This window comes from Zingiber officinale, chromosome 5A (assembly GCF_018446385.1).
Source record: "Zingiber officinale cultivar Zhangliang chromosome 5A, Zo_v1.1, whole genome shotgun sequence".
In the NCBI taxonomy this organism is placed as follows: domain Eukaryota; kingdom Viridiplantae; phylum Streptophyta; class Magnoliopsida; order Zingiberales; family Zingiberaceae; genus Zingiber; species Zingiber officinale.
The window spans coordinates 87482445-87501873 of record NC_055994.1 but is presented as its reverse complement, the minus strand read 5'-3'; the positions used below and the strand labels follow the sequence as shown (position 1 = coordinate 87501873).

Here is a 19429-nt window from a genome sequence, read left to right as displayed (position 1 = left end):
CTTAACCTAATTATTAAATACATACTTATCTACAAATTTGGGCCCCCCAAAATATTGGGCCCTGGGCAGACGCCCAGGACCGCCCGGCCTCTGGGCCGGGCCTGATCCTGTTATAGCCCGGGTGTTTTTAAAATTTTTCTTCTTAAATTTTTTTTAGCTCGAACAGATTTATAATCCTAGCTCCGTCACTACTTAACAGACGGAGATTGATGGAAATTTTGATGGTTAAACTAGTTGGATGATCATAATAGATTAAGTTATCTTGTGTTTAGATGAATTAGTAATGTTAATGATTAGGTGATAACATGTTTAAAAAGTAAAGTAAAATAATTTAATGAGACAATATTCAAAACTCTCCTAGATCCAAGAAGAAGTTGTACACATTATAAAATACATGCCCGTTGTCTTATGCATTTAATATATGACTAAGAATAATATATTTTTTTTTCTTTAGTCGATTTTATATTAAAATATGACTAAGAATAATATATTTTTTTCTTAAGTCAACTTTATATGAATAATATATGACTAAGATTTTTTTTTTCTTTTGTCAATTTTATTTTTGTAAGAAGTGAGCAAACTATATATATTTTAAGGAGGAGGAAGGACGATTATTGGATTCCTTACGTATAAATAGAGCATATGAGAGGGGTTTGAATCCAAAAGAACAAAGAAAGGTGCTCTAGGTCGAGGAATTGAAGCTTCTTTCAGGTAATTATTTTCTTGAAATTGATGATTTATTTATATGAGAATAACCATTCTGATTGTTGTGTTTTTCGCTATAATATAACCAAGAGTAACAATTCTATTCTAGGACTGTCTTGATTATTATGCCTGCTGCTTTTTCTTTTATCAATATTTTAATATGTTCTAAATCAATTTTTTTATTGCGTGAGATTTGATTTTGCGAAGGTTATTCAATTTTTATTGTTTGTATAATTTTTTAAAATCAAACTTAATGAAAAAAAAATTTCATTAAATTCAATTCGTTCGTTGAGAAGTGTGATCTATTGCATTCCAGGCATAAATTAAATTTTAATAATGTTTTTGGTTTGTAGAGCCAAACAGATAAGAAATAGAATAAGGAAAGCATCGTTAGCTCACAACAATAAAATGAAATATTTTATTTTAGTTGTCTTGCTAGTACACTTTGTTCAGTCAGAATGATTTACCTTGTCTTGTCTGCCTTGCTTAACCTCAGCCTGACTATTCTATTGATTCCTTAGTTAACTAGGACATTCAACTTGCTAAGTTCTCCGACTTGAGTGAATGCATCGTAATCATTGAAGTTATATAGGGAGATACTCTCTTTTACTTATGGGCCCATGGAGTACAAATTTAGGATCCTAATTGTAGTGAACTCGAATGACTTATGTGTGAGCATGATTTGTGCATGTCTAATTGAGACAAAATTTGTTCAAACGAATCCTACATTTTGTTACATGAATTTTTTATGCTAACTTCTCAAGTGTTTAATTGACATATTAATGATCGGATTTGAAACATTCAACATTAATGGCAAATCCGTAACCATCGAGTAAATTGGTTGATCATTGATGATCGGCGGCTGACATTTTAAGCTAGGAAGTTAAAGACAATAAATGACTTTTATTTGATTATTTAATATAATTTACTTCTACAACGAAACTCTTATATAAAGAGTCTATGACTTTGAAGAGAAATATAGATGCATAGATGCACTAAGTAGAAACTTCATCCATTTTCATCTCCTATATAAGGTAACTCATCCTTCCCCACTTGACAGCTTGAAATTATTAATTCACACTATCTTAACAAATAAATTTGAATTTATTTTTTCAACAAATTTGAAATTTAGACTATTTCCTATTATCTCCCATAAATATCTCCAACAATCTCAAATAATTGTCCAACACTTTTGACTCATTTTGACTTAACCAACTCAATCAATCATTTAACTTGATTGATTCGATCGATATTTTGATTAGGTTGACTTGACTAATCATTTGATTGTTTTAACTTCTTACTCTATTAGCGTGATCAATCCTTTTGAGTTTCCTCGGGATGATTTAGTGGCTGGCGCATGAGGTATTGGTACTATGTGTTGGATCGGATGAGTGCGATAGAGGGGGGAGGTGAATATCGCGCTTTTAAAACTTTTTTTTACTTTAGAAAACAGAGTCGTGCAGTGGAAAGTAAAAGGAGACTCGTTCGGTTACTTGGTTCGGAGCCCAGGTTGAGTCCTACTCCAAGGTCCGCGATCTTTGATCGCACTGATGGACAATCCACTAAGATTTTTCTTCCCGAAAACCTCGGAAAGAAGTAATGCGTATAGTATGCAATGATATAAGATAGTAACAATCCTACTATCTTATATGAATTTAAGTGCAATACAAATAAAGTATACCGACAATAGTAAGTGAAGGTTGAAGCTCGGTCGGTACTTCCGGACGGAATAGCTTGAAGAGTCGTAGAGAACTTGTAGCACGGTCCGCTTACAGAGAAGAGCTTTGAGATGATTAGAAAAGTATTGTACAACCTCAGACCTCAATCTTCTTTTTATAAGATCGTCGATGTTCGGTCGAGCGATCCTTGGGTTCGGTCGACCGAACTAGCTTCCTTCCTTCCTAGCTGAGATCCGATGTTGATTCGATCTTCGGCATTAATTAATCATTAAGGGTTCGGTCGACCGATCCCTCTTTTCGATCGACGAAACAGGCTCATTCCCTGTTCGTCGAAATTTGTCAAGATCCACATTTAATGCTGCATTAATGTTGACTGGTTCGGTCGATCGATCCATGGGTTCAGTCGACCGATCAACTCTTTTTCCTTTTTCTTTTGATCGATGCTGATGAACTGGCCTGTGCTAAGTCATCATGTTTCGGCCGACCGATCCCTACATTCGGTCGATCGATTTGGCCGAACCTGCAACACAGAGTTAAACAAAGTATCCCTGCAACACAAAGGTTAGCACAGTAATATATAATGCATGAGTAATATTAGATAGTAGAATTGTCTTGATCTCAACTTGGAAACATTCCCGGTTCTTCAGTTGGATCAGCGACCTTAGGTTGTTCCCTTCAGGAACTCGACCTCACTGTCACTCCTCTAGTTGTTTACCTCAACTTACCTGTCAAACATGGTCCTCCAGACATGTTTGGACTTTGCCTGCATAGTGTCTGATCGTCTGATCCACTAAGACATTTCCTGCAATATTATATTAGCCAACAACAATAATAATGCAGAATACAATGGTAAACCTAAACCTAGATTTACCGAGATCCGCTGGTCCGGTCAATCGCGCGCTGTCGACCAGAAACCAGCCGATCAACCTTGCTTGGAGTTCACTCCTCCAAGACTTCTCGTTACCTAAGGTTATCTCCTCCTAGGTTTTTCACTACTTGACTTGACTCACCAAGACTCAGTATTCGACTACCCAAGGATCAGGTCCTCCAAACCTATCCACCTAGCTTCCACGATATACCGAGATTTCCCTTGCCTTAGTATTCGGCTATCCAGAGATCAGGTTCTCAAAACCTATCTATCTAGCTTCCACGATATACCGAGATTTCTCTTGCCTAGCCTCCAACTAGGACTTCCTTTGCCTAGCCTGCAACTAGGACTTCTCTAGATCAAGCTTCATACTTAAATATATTTGTCTGACATTAAAATCTTGGAGGTCGATTGCACCAACATTATGAGGTCTGAAGTTCGAATCTCGGCAAAGTTGAGGTAAATGTCTCACTTATGTGCTAGTCACTATTCCAAAAGGTAGTAGCTGTTTGTGATTTACTTCTTCTGTGTTGACTCTGGGATGAGTTGGCGGGGGCGTTGGGGGCGAACATATTCGCCTTTTGCCACCATGATCAATCCTTTTAATGCACTGGAACTCGATTATGTACTTGATTGGTTCACCAACTCAACTATTTCATCTATCCAACTTAGCCAAGGTACTAATTTGCTCTAATAATTCTTTAAGCTTCCTGACTAATATTCTAATAGTGTCCATATCAATTTTTCTAAACACATAATTTACATTAAATTTTATATTTTACATAAAAAAATCTTGTATCTATTCTCTAAATTTATATTTTATAAATAATATTTTTTTAAATTTAGAGAATAAATTCATTCTCTAAATATTAAAATATTATTTAATTTGGGAGAGAGAGAAAAATAAAAGAAATGGATTAGGTAATGAAAAGTTTGATATTACATAAGGAGAAGGAGAAAATAATAAAAAAAGTGAAGGAGAGAGAAAAAAAATTTAAAAAAATAAAAAAAATTAAAATTTAAGATGATTGATGTAGTGCATAATAAAAATAATTATCTAAATTTAATAAAATAAATTATTTTAAATTAGATATATATACTATAGAAAAATTGAGGTGAATACTTAACTAGGCAATGATTTATTTGGTCACTAAGCCACGCGTGTTAGTTTGATAATATTGATTTGACCAAGTTGTCCAACTGCTTGGCTTGCTATCCAACCGCCTGCTTGTCCAAATTGCCAAACCTAATCGGTCATTTGACCTACTAGACTTGTCCAACTCTACTAACTTACCCATTCCATCCAACTTGACCAATTTTACCAATTCAATAGCTAATTCATTAAAGTGTGTCAGTCACACACACATATATTAAATGGTTTATATATATATATAATTTTTAATATTAAATATATAATTTGGATAGAGCAAGGAATATATCAATTTATGAATGAAGAACCATAATTACATTACATGGGAATTGGTACTGCAACTAGTAGCTAAATGTAGGGATTGTTATGATGTGAACCTAATTGAGAATAAAAGTCTCAACAACTTGCTCGAATTGCTGTAGAAATAGAAAGAAACAACGAGGATCAGCAACCCACAACTAGTTTGAAAGTTGGAACCGGCTAGATGGTGCCGCAATCAAAAAGGGAAAGAGGTTGATGAGCCAATGAACATCACAAGGAATGCCTTGATAAGTTTCAAGTTCTATTAAAGAGCTAACAAAATAAGAGCCTCGCTAATAGAAGATAAAATTAGCCTCTACATGGCCAAAAACAACCACTATTTATATGGCTACATTCTGCCCTTTATCCAACTTTAACCCTGAAAAGCCAAGAGACGTTTCCTTGGATTCTTATTTATCTAGTTAACCTAATTAGAACTCCGGATTGAACTAATTGGGTTGTATAGTTGGCCATTTGCTGTTGCAATTCCAGCCGTTAGTTCATTGAGTGTGATATCTCTAATAGTTGGAGTTCTATATGAGTTTTTTGTTTTTTAAAAAAAATCTCTAATATGTCATCTCAATACTAGATCAAAAATATAAGTGATGTAATGATGATGAAAGATTCCATCCCATTGTCATGATAGAGGTCAAAGGAGGTGAAAATCAAGATAGTCAATGGGTGTACTGTATTGTCCGGTCGTGAGAATCATACTCCGACTGGGAATTAAGCACCGACCCATCGTCTTCGACACAGGGAGTAATCAAACCGACGCTCAAGGGACGTGCAAAAGCCGAGCAGAGCGGCTCCTCCGCTCGGCCTAGCAGCAAATTCGACATCAACTGAGAACGTGGACAGTGAACTTCCCGCCGAGCGGCTATCCCGCTCGGCTCAGCAATAGAGCATGTGGACAGTGGACTTCTGGCCGAGCGGCTATCCCACTCGACCCGACAACGGACAACACTTGGACAATGAACTTTCGGTCGAGCTGCTATCTCGCTCGGCGCGATAGCAGACAACACATGGATTGCAGAATTTCAGCCGAGCGACTATTCCGCTCGGCCAAGCAACAGACACTGCAGGATATCTTTTGACATTCTTTTGGGAGCTAGTGCCGTTGACAGGCGGCATGGTCAGACAGAGGATCGTATAGTAGAAGCTTCCACTATCACTTTAGAGATATGCTCGGCTCGTTAAGGTACTGTGTTAGGGGCACTTTACTGACACGTATTTTCAAGGAAGGAAATGAGATGCGTGCTCGCCTTGGGAAGTGTGCATGCACGCTTCTGGAGCTCTATATAAAGGGGGTCCAAGCATTGGCGGATGTATGTGTTACATGCGATATTTACTGTTGTGCTACAGTTCTCGTTGCTTCTTCTTTTTCTTGCTTCACCAGAGACTAACTTGAGTGTCGGAGGGCCATCGTCGGGGACCCCTTCCCTGGCTCGGCACTGACGCTGTTTATGTTGCAGGTCGAAGCAAAGTCCATCGGAGATCAACAGGAGTGCCACATTCTCAGCATCCATCTCATCAACTTTCGGACATGATCATATTTGACGCTGTTTATGGGAATGTCACATGAATCCAAGCCGAGAAGATGGAAGACGCTGGACGACTAACCACCGTAACACTCACATAGGAAGAGCTGGAGATGCTCATGTAAGCACGAGCAGCGAAAATGATCGAGCAACAACAATAACAGGCTCTAGCCGATCGGCTAGCGCCGCAGCCTGCAATATCGATGGCCGACGGACGAGCAGGGCAAGAAGACCGAGCGGAGTAACTCTCCATATGGGGGCAAAACCGAAGGTGGATCGACACGCAAGGGAAAGCGCTGCCCGTGCCAATCCCCTTCTATCGAGCTCTATTCCAGACCCCCTCAGAGATAGCCCAAGCGCCTTAGGAGCAAGGATCATCTTCAGACGATGCCCCCGCTCAGGACACACGGAAAGGCAAAGTGCCCCGAAGCAACACGTCTCCTGAACGGATCAACAGACAGTTCTTAAAGGAGATCTTACAAGAATCTCTGCCCCGACACTACACCCCGTTGGCAATTGGGACATAGAACGGATCGACCGACCCTGATGATCATCTGGATCGGTTCGACAATGAAGCTACGCTACACCAGTACACGAACGGAGTGAAGTGCAGAATCTTCCTCACGATTCTCTCGGGATTGGCGCAACACTGGTTCAGAAGGTTGCTGGACAGCTCGATACGAAGCTTCAAGGATTTTCGAGCCGTGTTCCAGCACCACTTCGCTAGCAGCCGATGCTACCAGAAGACAAGTGTCAACCTCTTCATCCTGAAACAAGGGCCCAAGGAAGTGCTCCGAGCTTACATTCAGTGCTTCAATCAAGTGGCCATGGACATCCCCTCGGTCTCGTCCAAGACTATGTTGAATGCCTTCACCCAAGGGCTCGCCGAGGGAGATTTCTTCTGGTCATTCATCCAGAAGCCGCCCAGGGACTTTGACCACATGCTCAAGAAGACCAATGATTATATCAATGTGGAAGAAGCTCAGGCGGCCAGAAGAAAGGAGGCGTCGACCGAGAATACGACACCAACCGAGCACTGACCGGCAAGCAACCATCTACCGCCCAAGGGGCCAAGGGTTGAAGGAGCACAACTGCACCAAGAGACCAAGGCACATGCCGTACAACATATAGCGTCTGGTCGGCCTAAGGCGTCGAAGGGCAAGGTATGAACGCCTATATTTTATTCATTCCACCAGTCGGCGACGCATAACACGCGAGACTACCGGGGACTGACACCGATTGTTAGCCGACTAGCTTCAAGAGGATACAGTCGCCAATCACCTTTGCCCGATTGGCGACCACGACAAAGATCCTCTGAGCGTCGAGATGATAGAAGGCTGCTCGAACGCCATCACCATCACCAACATCAACGGAGGGAAGACACCAATCCGTCCCGAGCCCCAGCCGAGCGAGATAGACCATCTGCTCAGGAAGAAGAAAATAGGAATAATGCTTCCAGAGGAGAGATAGGCATGATACCTATTGCACCGACTGGCGGTGACTCCAACTGGGCTAGGAAGTCATACGCTCGGCGATTGAAAATCCATTTCGTGGGATGCAGCAAGGAGAAGGCCAAATGGCCTTAGATTAGCTTTGGCCCCAGCGATTTGGAGGGTGTAGAGATCCCTCATGATGATGTTTTGATCATCCGAGTGGTAATCGCCAACTACCATTCACCGGACCTTCGTCAACACGGGGAGTTCGGTGAACATTATCTTCAAGAAGATGTTCGATCAGCTGCAGATTGATCGAAGTGGGTTGCTACCCATGGTGACCCCGCTTTACGGATTCACAGGTAATGAAGTATTGTTTATCGGCCAAACAAGGCTAGCCATCTCGTTGGGAGAAGAACCGTTGAGGAGGGCCCAGACCACCAACTTCATAGTGGTGGACACACCATCGGCCTACAACCTCATCTTGGGCCAACCGGCTCTCAACGAGTTCTGGGCGGTAGTGTCAACTTACTGCCAAAAGATAAAGTTCTCAGTGGACGATTAGGTGGGCGAGGTGAAGGGCGATCAACTGGCCGCTCAACGCTGCTATGTGGAGATGGTTAAGACTGAGGCCACAGCCACTCGGAAGACTCCATGGCTAGAGGTAAATACTATCACTGAAAAACCTCCTACTCTGGTATACGAGGAAAAGGAGGAGGTCTAGATCCACTCGAGCTGGTCGGAAGACACGACCTTCATCGTCGCTGACCTGGAGGAGGGGAAGAAGGTAGAGCTGATTGCATGCCTCAAACAAAATTGATGTATTCACCTGGTCGACACATGAGCTGCTCGGCATCTCACCGAGTGTGGCTTAGCACGAGCTTCACGTCCGATTGGACGCTCGATCGGTCAAGCAAAGGAAAAGGGACTTCAGTGCGGAGCAGAATGTGATCATTCGGGTAGAGACAGAAAAGCTACTACAGGCCGGCCATATCAGGGAAGTCTAGTTCTTGAGCTGGCTAGCTAATGTTGTGCTAGTCTCCAAGCCAGGCAACAAATGGTGGGTCTACATCGACTTCCACAATTTAAACAAAGCATGCCCGAAGGACTTCTATCCACTGCCCAGGAGAGACCAAATGGTGGACTCGACGATGGGCTGTGAGCTGATCTGCATGCTCGACGCCTATCAGAGCTACCACCAAGTGTCACTCGTCCGAGAGTATCAAGAGAAGGTCAACTTCATTATGGCTGACGAAACATACTACTACAACGTCATGTCATTCGGATTGAAGAACGCTTGAGCCACCTACCAAAGGCTGATGAACAAAGTGTTCCAACGACAAATCAACCGTAATATGGAGGTATATGTCGACGACATACTAATTAAATCCCTCCAAGCTGCTGTCCTATGCGCAGATATTGGCGAGACTTGCCGCACACTGAGAACATATGGAATAAAGCTGAACCCGAGTAAGTGTCTGTTCGACGCGAAGAGTGGTTGCTTCCTGAGCTACATAGTCACCGAGTGGGCATCAAAGCCAATTCGAGTAAGGTCTAAGCTTTGTAGAACATGCCTCCGCCTTGGAATTTGAAGGAAGCTCAGAGGTTAACCAGTTGGATCACGACACTATCCAGGTTCATATCCAAGTCGTCTGATCGGAGCCTGCCATTCTTCAAGATAATGCGCCGAGCTACAAAATTCCATTGGGACGCCGAGTGCGACCGAGCACTAGAGGAGCTGAAGGAGTATCTAAACTCACTGCCTGTGTTAGCCAAACCGGTTGTGGTTGAGCCACTCTGGATCTATTTGTCATCTAATGAGCATGCAGTCAGGTCAGCTCTAGTTAGGTAGAACGGCCCAAAGCAGTAGCCTGTATATTTTTTGAGCCACATATTAAAAGATGCTGAGTCCCGCTACATTGGTCTCGAAAAGTTGGCTTATGCATTAATACTTGCCACGTGGAGGCTTTGCACATACTTCCTGGCACACTCAATAATTGTGACGACTAACAGCGCTCTAGGAAGAGTCCTCCTCAATCCGGAGGCGTCCGGACGGCTGATTAAATGGACGACCGAGCTGAGCGAGTTCGACAATCAGTATTAGCTCCGAGTGGCGATCAAGGCTCAAGCCTTGGCAGATTTCATCATAGAAGTCCAGAGTGATGAGTCGGCAGCAACATGGAAGATATATATGGACGACTCGTCCACTCGACAAGGCAGCGGGATCGACATATTGCTTATCTCACCACGGGAGGATCAGATGCAGCTGCCCGTTCGACTGGACTACCGAGCCACTAACAACGAAGTAGAGTATGAGCCGCTGATAGCCAACCTACAAGCAACTCAGCATGTGGAAGCGGTTAAAGTCCTCATCCACTTGGACTCCCAGCTCACCGCCCAACAACTATCCGGAACCTTCGAGATAAGCAACACACGGCTGAAGCTCTATGTAGAGGCTTTCAAGAGGTTAAAAACCAACTTCCAGGAGGTCGCTATACATAAGATCCCCCAAGCGGAGAACCAGACGGTGGATGAGTTAGCGAAACTAGCCAGTTCATTGATGCCGATCATCATAGGTCAGCCAATCGAGCAAGTCTCACTCGAGGCGCACATCGATCGGATGGAGGGAATAACCTTCCCGTAAGACTGGAGGACGGCCCTGACGGAGTTCTTGTGGTCAGGAGCTGCTCTTGCCGATCCAGAAGAAGCTTGTTTGCTAAAGAAGAGGGTCGGACGGTTCACCTTGATCGGGGATCAGCTCTACAATAGAGCCTTCTCCAAGCTCCTCCTCAAGTGCGTTAGATCGGAAGACGTCGAGTACATCCTAAAGGAGGTGCACCAAGGCTCTTGCGGAGGTCACCTGGGCAGCCGAGTGCTAGCCCGTAAGATACTCCTAGCCGGGTATTTCTGGCTGACCCTCCAGGAGGATGCCGCTCGGACGGTGACCACCTGCTTATCCTACCAGAAGTATCACAACCTGTCACACCAACCAATCGAAGAAATGAAGGCGTCCACAGTATCATGCCTGTTCAACCAATGGGGCATGGATATGGTTGGATCGTTCCCAATAACGACCGGTCAGCGAAAGATTTTGCTTGTTGTGGTTGACTACTTCTCTAAGTGGGTGGAAGCTGAGCCGCTTGCAAGAATCACCAAGCGGATGATCATCAAATTTATTTGGAAAAATATCATTTGCCAGTTTGGCATTCCACGCCGACTCGTGTCCGACAATGGAAGACAGTTCACCAGTCAAGAGCTTAGAGATTGGTGTGAAGGTTATGGCATCCAATAAACCTTCACTTCAGTGGCCTACCCTCAGGGCAACTGACAAGCCAAAGTCGCCAATCGAGAGATCCTCAAAGTCTTACGCGCTTGGCTCGACCACGTGGGAGGTTGCTGGATTGATGAGCTCCCCAATGTGTTGTGGTCTCTCCGCACGACTCCAAAAGAGGGGACCGACACAACCCCATTTCATTTGGTGTACGACGGCAAAGAATTGGTCCCCATAGAAGTCAGAGTGGAGTCCGATCGGGTGCAACTCTATGACGAAGGAAACGCTAAAGGGAGGCATATGAAGCTCGACCTGGTGGATGAAACGCGCGCTAAAGCAGCCGTTCGGCTAACGGCGTACCGATAATGGATGAAGTAAAACTACAACCGGAGAGTAATCCCAAGATCCTTCCATGTCGGTGATCTCGTCTGGAAGAAAGTGAAGTTGGTTGGCGACGCCACCAAGCTCGAGGCCCTATGGGCAGGGTCTTTCAAGGTCGTACAGAAGCTCTGTTCGGACGCCTACTATCTGGAGGATAAAGAGTTGTAGCGCAAACCATCTTCAACCCTACAGGGCTGGATGAGAGGTGCGTAAGTGAATACTATGTACTGTATTTCTTGTATGTCTCTCGAGCGCAGGGCAAAATTTGAATAAAAAAAAACAGAAGCCCCTTGAAGTACATCTTTCTCAAACGATCGAGCGACGACCTTAAACCCAGGATTAAGTCAATCGTCGAGCGGCGACATTAAACATAGGTCTACCTCCAATCGTCGAGCGACAACGTTAAACACGGGTTTGCCTCAAATCGTCGAGCGGTGACGTTAAACTCTTGTCTCCACCAATGGTCGAACAACGACCTTAAACCCGAGACCACAATAAATCATTGAGCGGCAACGTTAAACTCTTGTCTCCATCAACGGTCGAGCGGCAACCTTAAACGCTTGTCTACAGTTGATGTCCACATTAAATCATCGAGCGACAATGTTAAACGCGAGTCTACATCAAATCGTCAAGCGGTGACGTTAAACTCTTGTCTTCGTCAGCAGTCGAGTGGCAACCTTAAACACGTGTCTGCACCAACGGTCGAGCAGCGACCTTAAACTCCTGTGTCCATCAGTGGTCGAACGGATACCTTAAACCCAAATCTTCATCAAATCGTCGAATGACGACGTTAAACTCTTGTCCCCATCAAAGGTCGAGTGGCGACCTTAAACCCGAATCTACATCAAACTGTAGAGCGACGACATTAAACTCTTGTCCCCATCAACGGTCGAGCGGTTACCTTAAACCCGAATCTACGTCAAATCATCAAGTGGTGACGTTAAACTCTTGTCCCCATCAATAGTCAAGTGGCGACCTTAAACCCGAATCCACAACAAACCGTCGAGCAGTGATGTTAAATCCCTGCCTCTGCCAAGGGTCGAGCGACAACCTTAAACTCGAGTCCTGCACACTCTGTACCAATGGTCGACCAGTGACCTTAAACACTTGGCTCAGTGAGAAGATAAGCAATGGCTACTCAAAGGCCAAAGTCTACAAAATACAGTGACCGTTCAACACTACACTTCAAAGCATCCCCAAGACTGATCGGCGGTGCATAGAACAAGTGCACCACTGAATTCGAAGTGGATTGGTCGGCTGGGTGGACCAACTGTGGACGAGCGGAGTCACAGGGCTGGGAGTTCGCTCTAAACTCAAAGAAGTTGAAAAAACATGCAAGGAAATAAAGGTTGTCCGAACGGACGAGCATTCATTAAAACTTTGGGATTACAAATTAAAGGGCTCTGCCTCACTCAAGATAATCCAGGGCATCGTCGGGCAGCGCGGCTGTAAGCTTGTCCCAGCTTATGACCTTGCTGGTCAGATCGGCCGACAGGTGGCCTCCCTCACGAAGCTGATTGATCATCCCGTCAATCGCCAAGTCGAATAGTCGGAGGGCCCAGTCAGTGACTTTGTCACAGAACTCGTCTGAGCGGATGTAGGCTTACTTCCTGACCTCAAACATATTCAACTCAGCCTCTTGATAGGTCTTCAGGTCCACTCGAGAGGCCTCTAGCTCATCCTTGGCGGTGGCCAGCGCTGTATCTCTGGAGGCAATTTGGTCGCGAAGGGTCGTTTCTTCGACCGAGCAGCTGTTTCGTTTGACCACCAAAAAGTATTCGACCTCCTTTAGCTTTTGGGTGAGAGCCCGGGCCTCCTTATTCTTCTCATCTAGGTCGGCGATGGCCCGGTTCTTCCTCGCGTTTGTCGACTCGATCTTATTATCTAAAGTGGTGACCTACTTATTCAGCCACTCTAGCATGGTGGCCTGCCCAGCGCTCTTGGCCCGTTTGACCTCGAGCAGCTTATCGCTCTTCTGCAGAGCAACTTGGAGTATGGTCACCTCGGTGTCCATCTTTTCTTGAATGACGGAGGATTGGCCGCTCGACGCCTTTAGTTGTTTTACTTCCTCCTCCAAAAACGCGAGCCTGTGGTACATGGCCAGTTTCTCCACCCAGTATTGCGGACAATCAAAAGAGAGTTTATGAGTGCCGATTGGAGGTAAATTATGAATTTACATTAAAATACTTACTCCAGTGGACATTTGGGTGTAACTGTTCACGAGGGCGCTTGGAGGCATCATCGCCACATGGGCTCGTGCGTCCTCCCAGATCTTGGCGAGCGGGCCCTAGATAATGATTTGATGCTCAGGGCCTCGATACCCGGCACTCGGCTCGCTGTACTCTTCGGTGGGCAAATAGAGGATCGCAGTGATATGGGACTGGCATCCATGTTGAAGCTTAATATGAGTCTTCAAACTTTCTATTACCCTAAACTATCTAATCTGGGAACCTTCCTATTCCAGTCTCGAGTCAGTTTGGTATTCTTCGATAAGATGCTAACCTCCAACAAGCACTGGAAAGAGTATTTCTTCTTTATGCGTCTTCTCAAGCGGCCAGACTTCCTGACCAGCCGGTAGTTTGAAGTGGCGCTTCAGCGTCCTCTGAAGAGCCACAAGAGCTAATCGGACTACTTGCACACAGCCTCCATGCTGTTCGGTCAAAAATATTATATCCATAGGTTGCTGCTGGAGGGTGTCTTGTACATCTTCGGCCTGAGTCCGATCCGCACCAGGTTGTCGACCAGCCTAGGTATGAAGCTCATTTAATTCTTTCTTTGATGCTAACTGATTTCTCTTTCTTTCTTGCAGCTGACGTCATGATGCGAGCACACATGACTGGCAAGGCGAAGCTTAAGGACGTCGCGATCGATACGGTGGCCATTGAAGAACTGGCGAGCCGAAGCCTTCAGCCGATCAGCTCACATGATGATCCGCTCGGCGTGAGTGAGGAGACTCCCGTTGTTATGGGCGAAGCGAGGCTAGTCACGCGCCGAGAGGAGGAGCCACCCCGGGCTCACAACCTCCAACCGAGCGACGCCCCATCATTCTCGTTGAGGAGCCATCGGGCTCGGTCTCCTCCGATGTGCCACTGAACATGCACAAGAGGCGCCGAGCCGAACGTTCATCACGTTCTGCCACCTCGGGGGCGCAGTCGACCGAGCGGGTGGAAACTTCGACCCCAACCCTGGTTCAACAAACAACGGCCTCCATGTCGTCTGATCGGACACTGTCCCTTGCCGTTCTGCCACAAGGGACTTTTGCCACACCGCCAGTGGCCTTCATGCCACCGACTTCGAAGCCCTCGAAGGTTCAAAAGTCCCGCATCCGTCCGTCGACAATGTCTTGCCCCTCGGGTCGGACAACCTCGGCACAGTCGGCCTCGAGCGTAGGCCTACATCAGTTTGCTCAATCATAGCTTGGTCTTTCCCTTGTATTTTTAATTTTTTATCATTTTGTTCCATAAAAATTTAAGAACATCTTCTCATGCAAAAAAACAGAAAGAAAAAAAGACTACCAATGTTTAATTCATTGCAGATCTTAAACCATTTATACCACTAATATACCTCCTGCTATTTGGTTATTGTATTTAGTTAATTGTTTTACTTATTATCTCAAATCTGTTGATTAGCCTCGTCATAACCAACCTGCCCTGTTTGAAATATTAGGCACGCCCAGTTCTCCAAATTTATAAAGAACAGATCAAGTATGGACCCAAGTTTTTTGATCGGAAGGGCTATTCTAGCATTAGCTGGGGAAGCTATAACTGTCATTAGAACACTTCTTGAAGATGGACAACTAATGCCATTTGGTGATATTGCGAGTCGGATGAGACGTATTATCAGTGAGTTTCAGCATATACACACATTTTTGAGTAATGTAGATGTGCAAAAACATAATACCGTCATGGAACCTTGGCTACAACGAGCAAGGGAGATCGCGAACAATTTGGAAGATGCCATCGATGAGTTTTTGTATCTCACTGCGGTGCCAAAGCGATCCCAAATTTCTGATCTCTTAGCTTACCGCCGAGTCTGGGGTTTTCATAACAGAAAGACTATGATCTTGCAGAGGATATCGTCTAATTTGGAACAAATAGAAGGCGACCTAGCTCATCTCGACGCAATGAAAGAACGATATGATATTAAGAATTTTTTATCCAAAAATGGTGGTTGTTCGGACGAACCAAACACCGGAAGAGTTCGTATCGATCCATCAGACTTGCTTGAGCATTCCGAGGATGACAAGACCATTCACAGAAAAGAGAGAGAGATTCTGAGAGGGTGGTTAGCAGATGGAGAACCTAAACGCTCCTTGATAACAGTTGTGGGAAAGAGAGGCGTCGGCAAGACCACCATGGTTGGTGAGGTTTATAGAAGTAAGGCATTGGCCTCTCGTTTTGATTGCAAAATTTGGATTACTCTTTCAAAGTCTTGTGAAATGGAAGAATTACTGACAAGAATTCTTAAAGAATTGTCTGCAAAAGAAGAAGAGATTTATAATGCATCTGATCTGATTAATTTACCATACAAGGTTAATAACCTTCTGCAAGAGACACGTTACTTGCTTATTCTTGATGACGTTCTGAATCTGCAACTAATTTCGGATGTTCAAAGATTGCTTATAGACAATAAGCAAGGAAGCAGGATAGTTATTACGACATGCTTAGTTGACGTGGATAAAAAGGTAAATGACCTTAAGCCTATGAAGCTGAACAAACTGAATGATCAGGAATCATTTGAGCTTTTCAAGAGACAGGCGGATATACATGATCTTGTTGCTTCTGAGAATTTGTGGGAAATCTTAAAATACTGTCAAGGCCTGCCTGTGGCTATTGTGGCCGTTGCCAGGCTATGGATGCTTACAAACAAAGAAACTGCGGAATTAGAACGTATTCACTGTAAACTCAAGCAGCAGCCCAAATCTAGCAATGCGGATGATGTGAACCAAGTCTTGAGTCTTTGTTACGAATATCTGCCGGGCAATGTGAAAAACTGCTTCCTGTATTGTAGTATGTTCCAGTTGGATAACTACATAAAGGGAAAAAAGATGATTCGACTTTGGGTAGCCGAAAACTTCGTCCAAGACGAGGATAAACAAACAAAAGAGGAAGTTGCAGAAGAAATCTTTAACGAACTCATCTACCGTTCCCTGCTGCGGGTTGTGGAGAAGAATAACGATGGAAGTGTGAGGAGATGTGAGATGAGTAATCTTTTCCTTAAAATAACTCTTTCAGCGGCCAGAAAGGAACAATTTAGCATGGTGTGGAATGAATCAGAAGCACCAAAGTTGAGAGATGAAGCTCGTAGATTGTCAGTGCATGACTTCACCAAAAACAGCGTGTTGTTTAAGATGGATTTCTCTCGCACCAGGTCTTTACTTATATACAAGCACAATTCTTCTGCTTTCGATGAGTTAATGCGCACCATATCAAAAGAAGCAAAATTTATGAGGGTAATAGATCTAGAAAATGCAAACATCGACAGAGTTCCTGATGGACTGACAGAGCTATACAACCTGCACTATTTAGGCTTGAGGAGGACCAGGGTCACACAGCTTCCGGAGACCATAAAGAAGCTTCAGAATCTGCAAACGATTGATGCCCGTTATACTCGAATCGTGAAGCTGCCTAAAGCAATAACCCTATTGAAGAATCTGCTGCACTTGCTTGCTAGCAGACTGGACGACCCGAGCCGTCGAGAGTTTCATTCCATTAGACATGTGAAGGTTCCCAAGGGCCTACAGAATCTTACGAGACTGCAACACCTTGACCTGGAAGCTGATGATGAGTCCGTGTGGCAGCTTCAGAATCTGACGAACATCAGAGTGCTCATCATATCCAAGGTGAGATCAGTCCACTGCTCACAACTGCGCTACTCGATATCGCAGATGCCTTTCCTGTATAAGTTGTCCATTGCTGCCTACGACGAGAACGAGGTCCTCAATTTGCGAGAATTCGGTCTCTTTATGAAGAATCTTCGTGTGCTCTATCTACAAGGCAAGCTGGTGGAATTAGAATTGATCGATGCTCCCCAATCATTACTCAAGGATAACTACGTGCAGCTGTCCCAAACTTTCATCTCTCTCAGTGACAATCTACGGGTGTTGCGTTTGAGTTGGAGTCGACTGCAAAGAGATCCTCTTCCTGCACTTTATCAACTTCAGAATTTGACTGTGCTCTATCTGCAGAAGGCATATGACGGCGTGACGCTAACCTTTCGCAACACCTGGTTCCCTAATCTCAAAGAACTTCATTTGCTTCATTTGCCAAACCTCGGAAAGATAACAATATATCAAGGGTCCCTGAGGAATTTGCAATTGTTAATCATGGAAGGCCTCTTGCAACTGATGACGATCCCAATAGGTATCGAATTCTTGGCGTCCCTCCAGAAGTTGCACTTTTCTGAGTGCAACCCCTTCTTCCTCAATGCGATTACAGAACAGAGAAGCAAGGTAGAGCACATCCCTGATATCTGCTATGACGACGGCATTCATGGATCAAGGACATTGGACATCTTCCCCAGGACTGGTGGCGTGATACCAGATCAACAAAATCTCACAAAGGTACTCCAAATACATACAGCCATTTAGATGCATCAAACAGTGCAGCATTTACTAAAAATTTTATGACTGTCTAAATGCCAAAACTAGAATTTAATCTCTTTCTCATGACTACTCGTTTATACCATGAAGGAAGAGGAAAGAAGTGGCCTTCTCCATGATCAAATTGAAGACGAAAAATCAAGTCTCAAGGTATATTTCACTTTTAATGCCTGAAAAATATATTGCTTCACGATCCTGATCTTCTTTTTCCTGAAAGTGCAGGTTGGAGCTGAAGTATCTCTGAAGAGTTTGAATGATGCAGATAAAATTGTGGGAATTGGAGTTGTTCAAACCCTTGATTCAAATGCTAGGGTGGGGGGATATGAGATAGGTCCTAATTGGGCAGGAATACACCTTGGAACTCCAATGGATAACACTGAGCACTTAATACGACCTTATGGTAGCGTCAAGATTCTAGGGGATGCTAAGGGATCACTGATTGCTTGGCCTTGTTGTTTGGTGAATTATTTCGTCTCTCGGTTTGATTTATTCAATCTTTGCATTTAACTTTATTTAATTGAACATTTATCTGATCAAATATTTTGGCGTATGCAGCTTTCTATTCATCAAAATCTGAGGGATGAGGATTCACGTTGATTCTATGTCTCATCGTAGGAACTTTCAATAAATTGGAATTCCATCCTTTGTCATGCGTTTTTAAAATATTTGATTGCCAAACTGTAAACTTTTAATATGTTATCTGTGGAATTTGGTTGTAGAAAAAAAAAATCCTCAATGTGGATTTTGATAGTTCTGGTAAAATTAAATCGCATGAATTCTAGACAATTAAAATAAAAATTTAAATAGGAAAAATAAAAATATGTGAGTATAGATATACGTTTCATAAGAAAATAAATATATAAACATAATAAATAAGGAACCTCTTTAGGCATCGTAAAATATTTTGTCAATGAGGAACAAGAAACTATATGAAGATGATTCTCTAAGCCCATGGAAACTAACCTTATATATACTGGACATCTATTATCAATCATAATAATAGATACAAAACTATAAATTCATATATATACTGAATATCTATTATCAACATATAGATAATAATAAAAGTGAGACTATAGGTTCTACATATACAAAGTCTACATCTAACAACCGAATCTAATAAGTCTACGTTAGATCACTTTAAAAGGTTCAGATCGTATTCACATATATAACTTATAAATAAATTCATCTAATAGGGATAATTATATCCAACATATTATAATTTGTCAACAAATGTTCTAAGTTTGTGCTCTTCTTAAATGTGCATTTGACATTTCACCTTGTAAAGTGGTTATATATTATGTTGGATATTGGGGCCTTAAATGGACCAAAACGATTTAGAGAAAGGAAGCCATCAATTGTTGAAAGTCGTAATTGACTTCAAAATTGAAATCTATGATTCGCGTAGATAGATTTAGACTATTAATTTGCTCAAAACCGATTAAGGGTGAATGAGAAATTAATGTTTAAAGTCAACCCAAAATAACATTTGTTATTCATTAA

The 19429-nt window shown here is 43.4% G+C and overlaps 1 protein-coding gene across 1 annotated transcript; it reads left to right on the top strand.

Annotated features, from left to right (window-relative positions):
• Nucleotides 1-609: 609 nt before the first annotated feature.
• On the top strand, nucleotides 610-18679 carry LOC121980871 (disease resistance protein RPM1-like). The gene is made up of 5 exons (XM_042533134.1): nucleotides 610-711; nucleotides 14992-17887; nucleotides 18017-18076; nucleotides 18149-18385; nucleotides 18482-18679. The coding sequence occupies exons 2-5, from the start codon at nucleotides 15032-15034 to the stop codon at nucleotides 18521-18523; spliced, it is 3195 nt and encodes a 1064-aa protein (XP_042389068.1). The 5' UTR covers nucleotides 610-711; nucleotides 14992-15031; the 3' UTR covers nucleotides 18524-18679.
• Nucleotides 18680-19429: the final 750 nt, after the last annotated feature.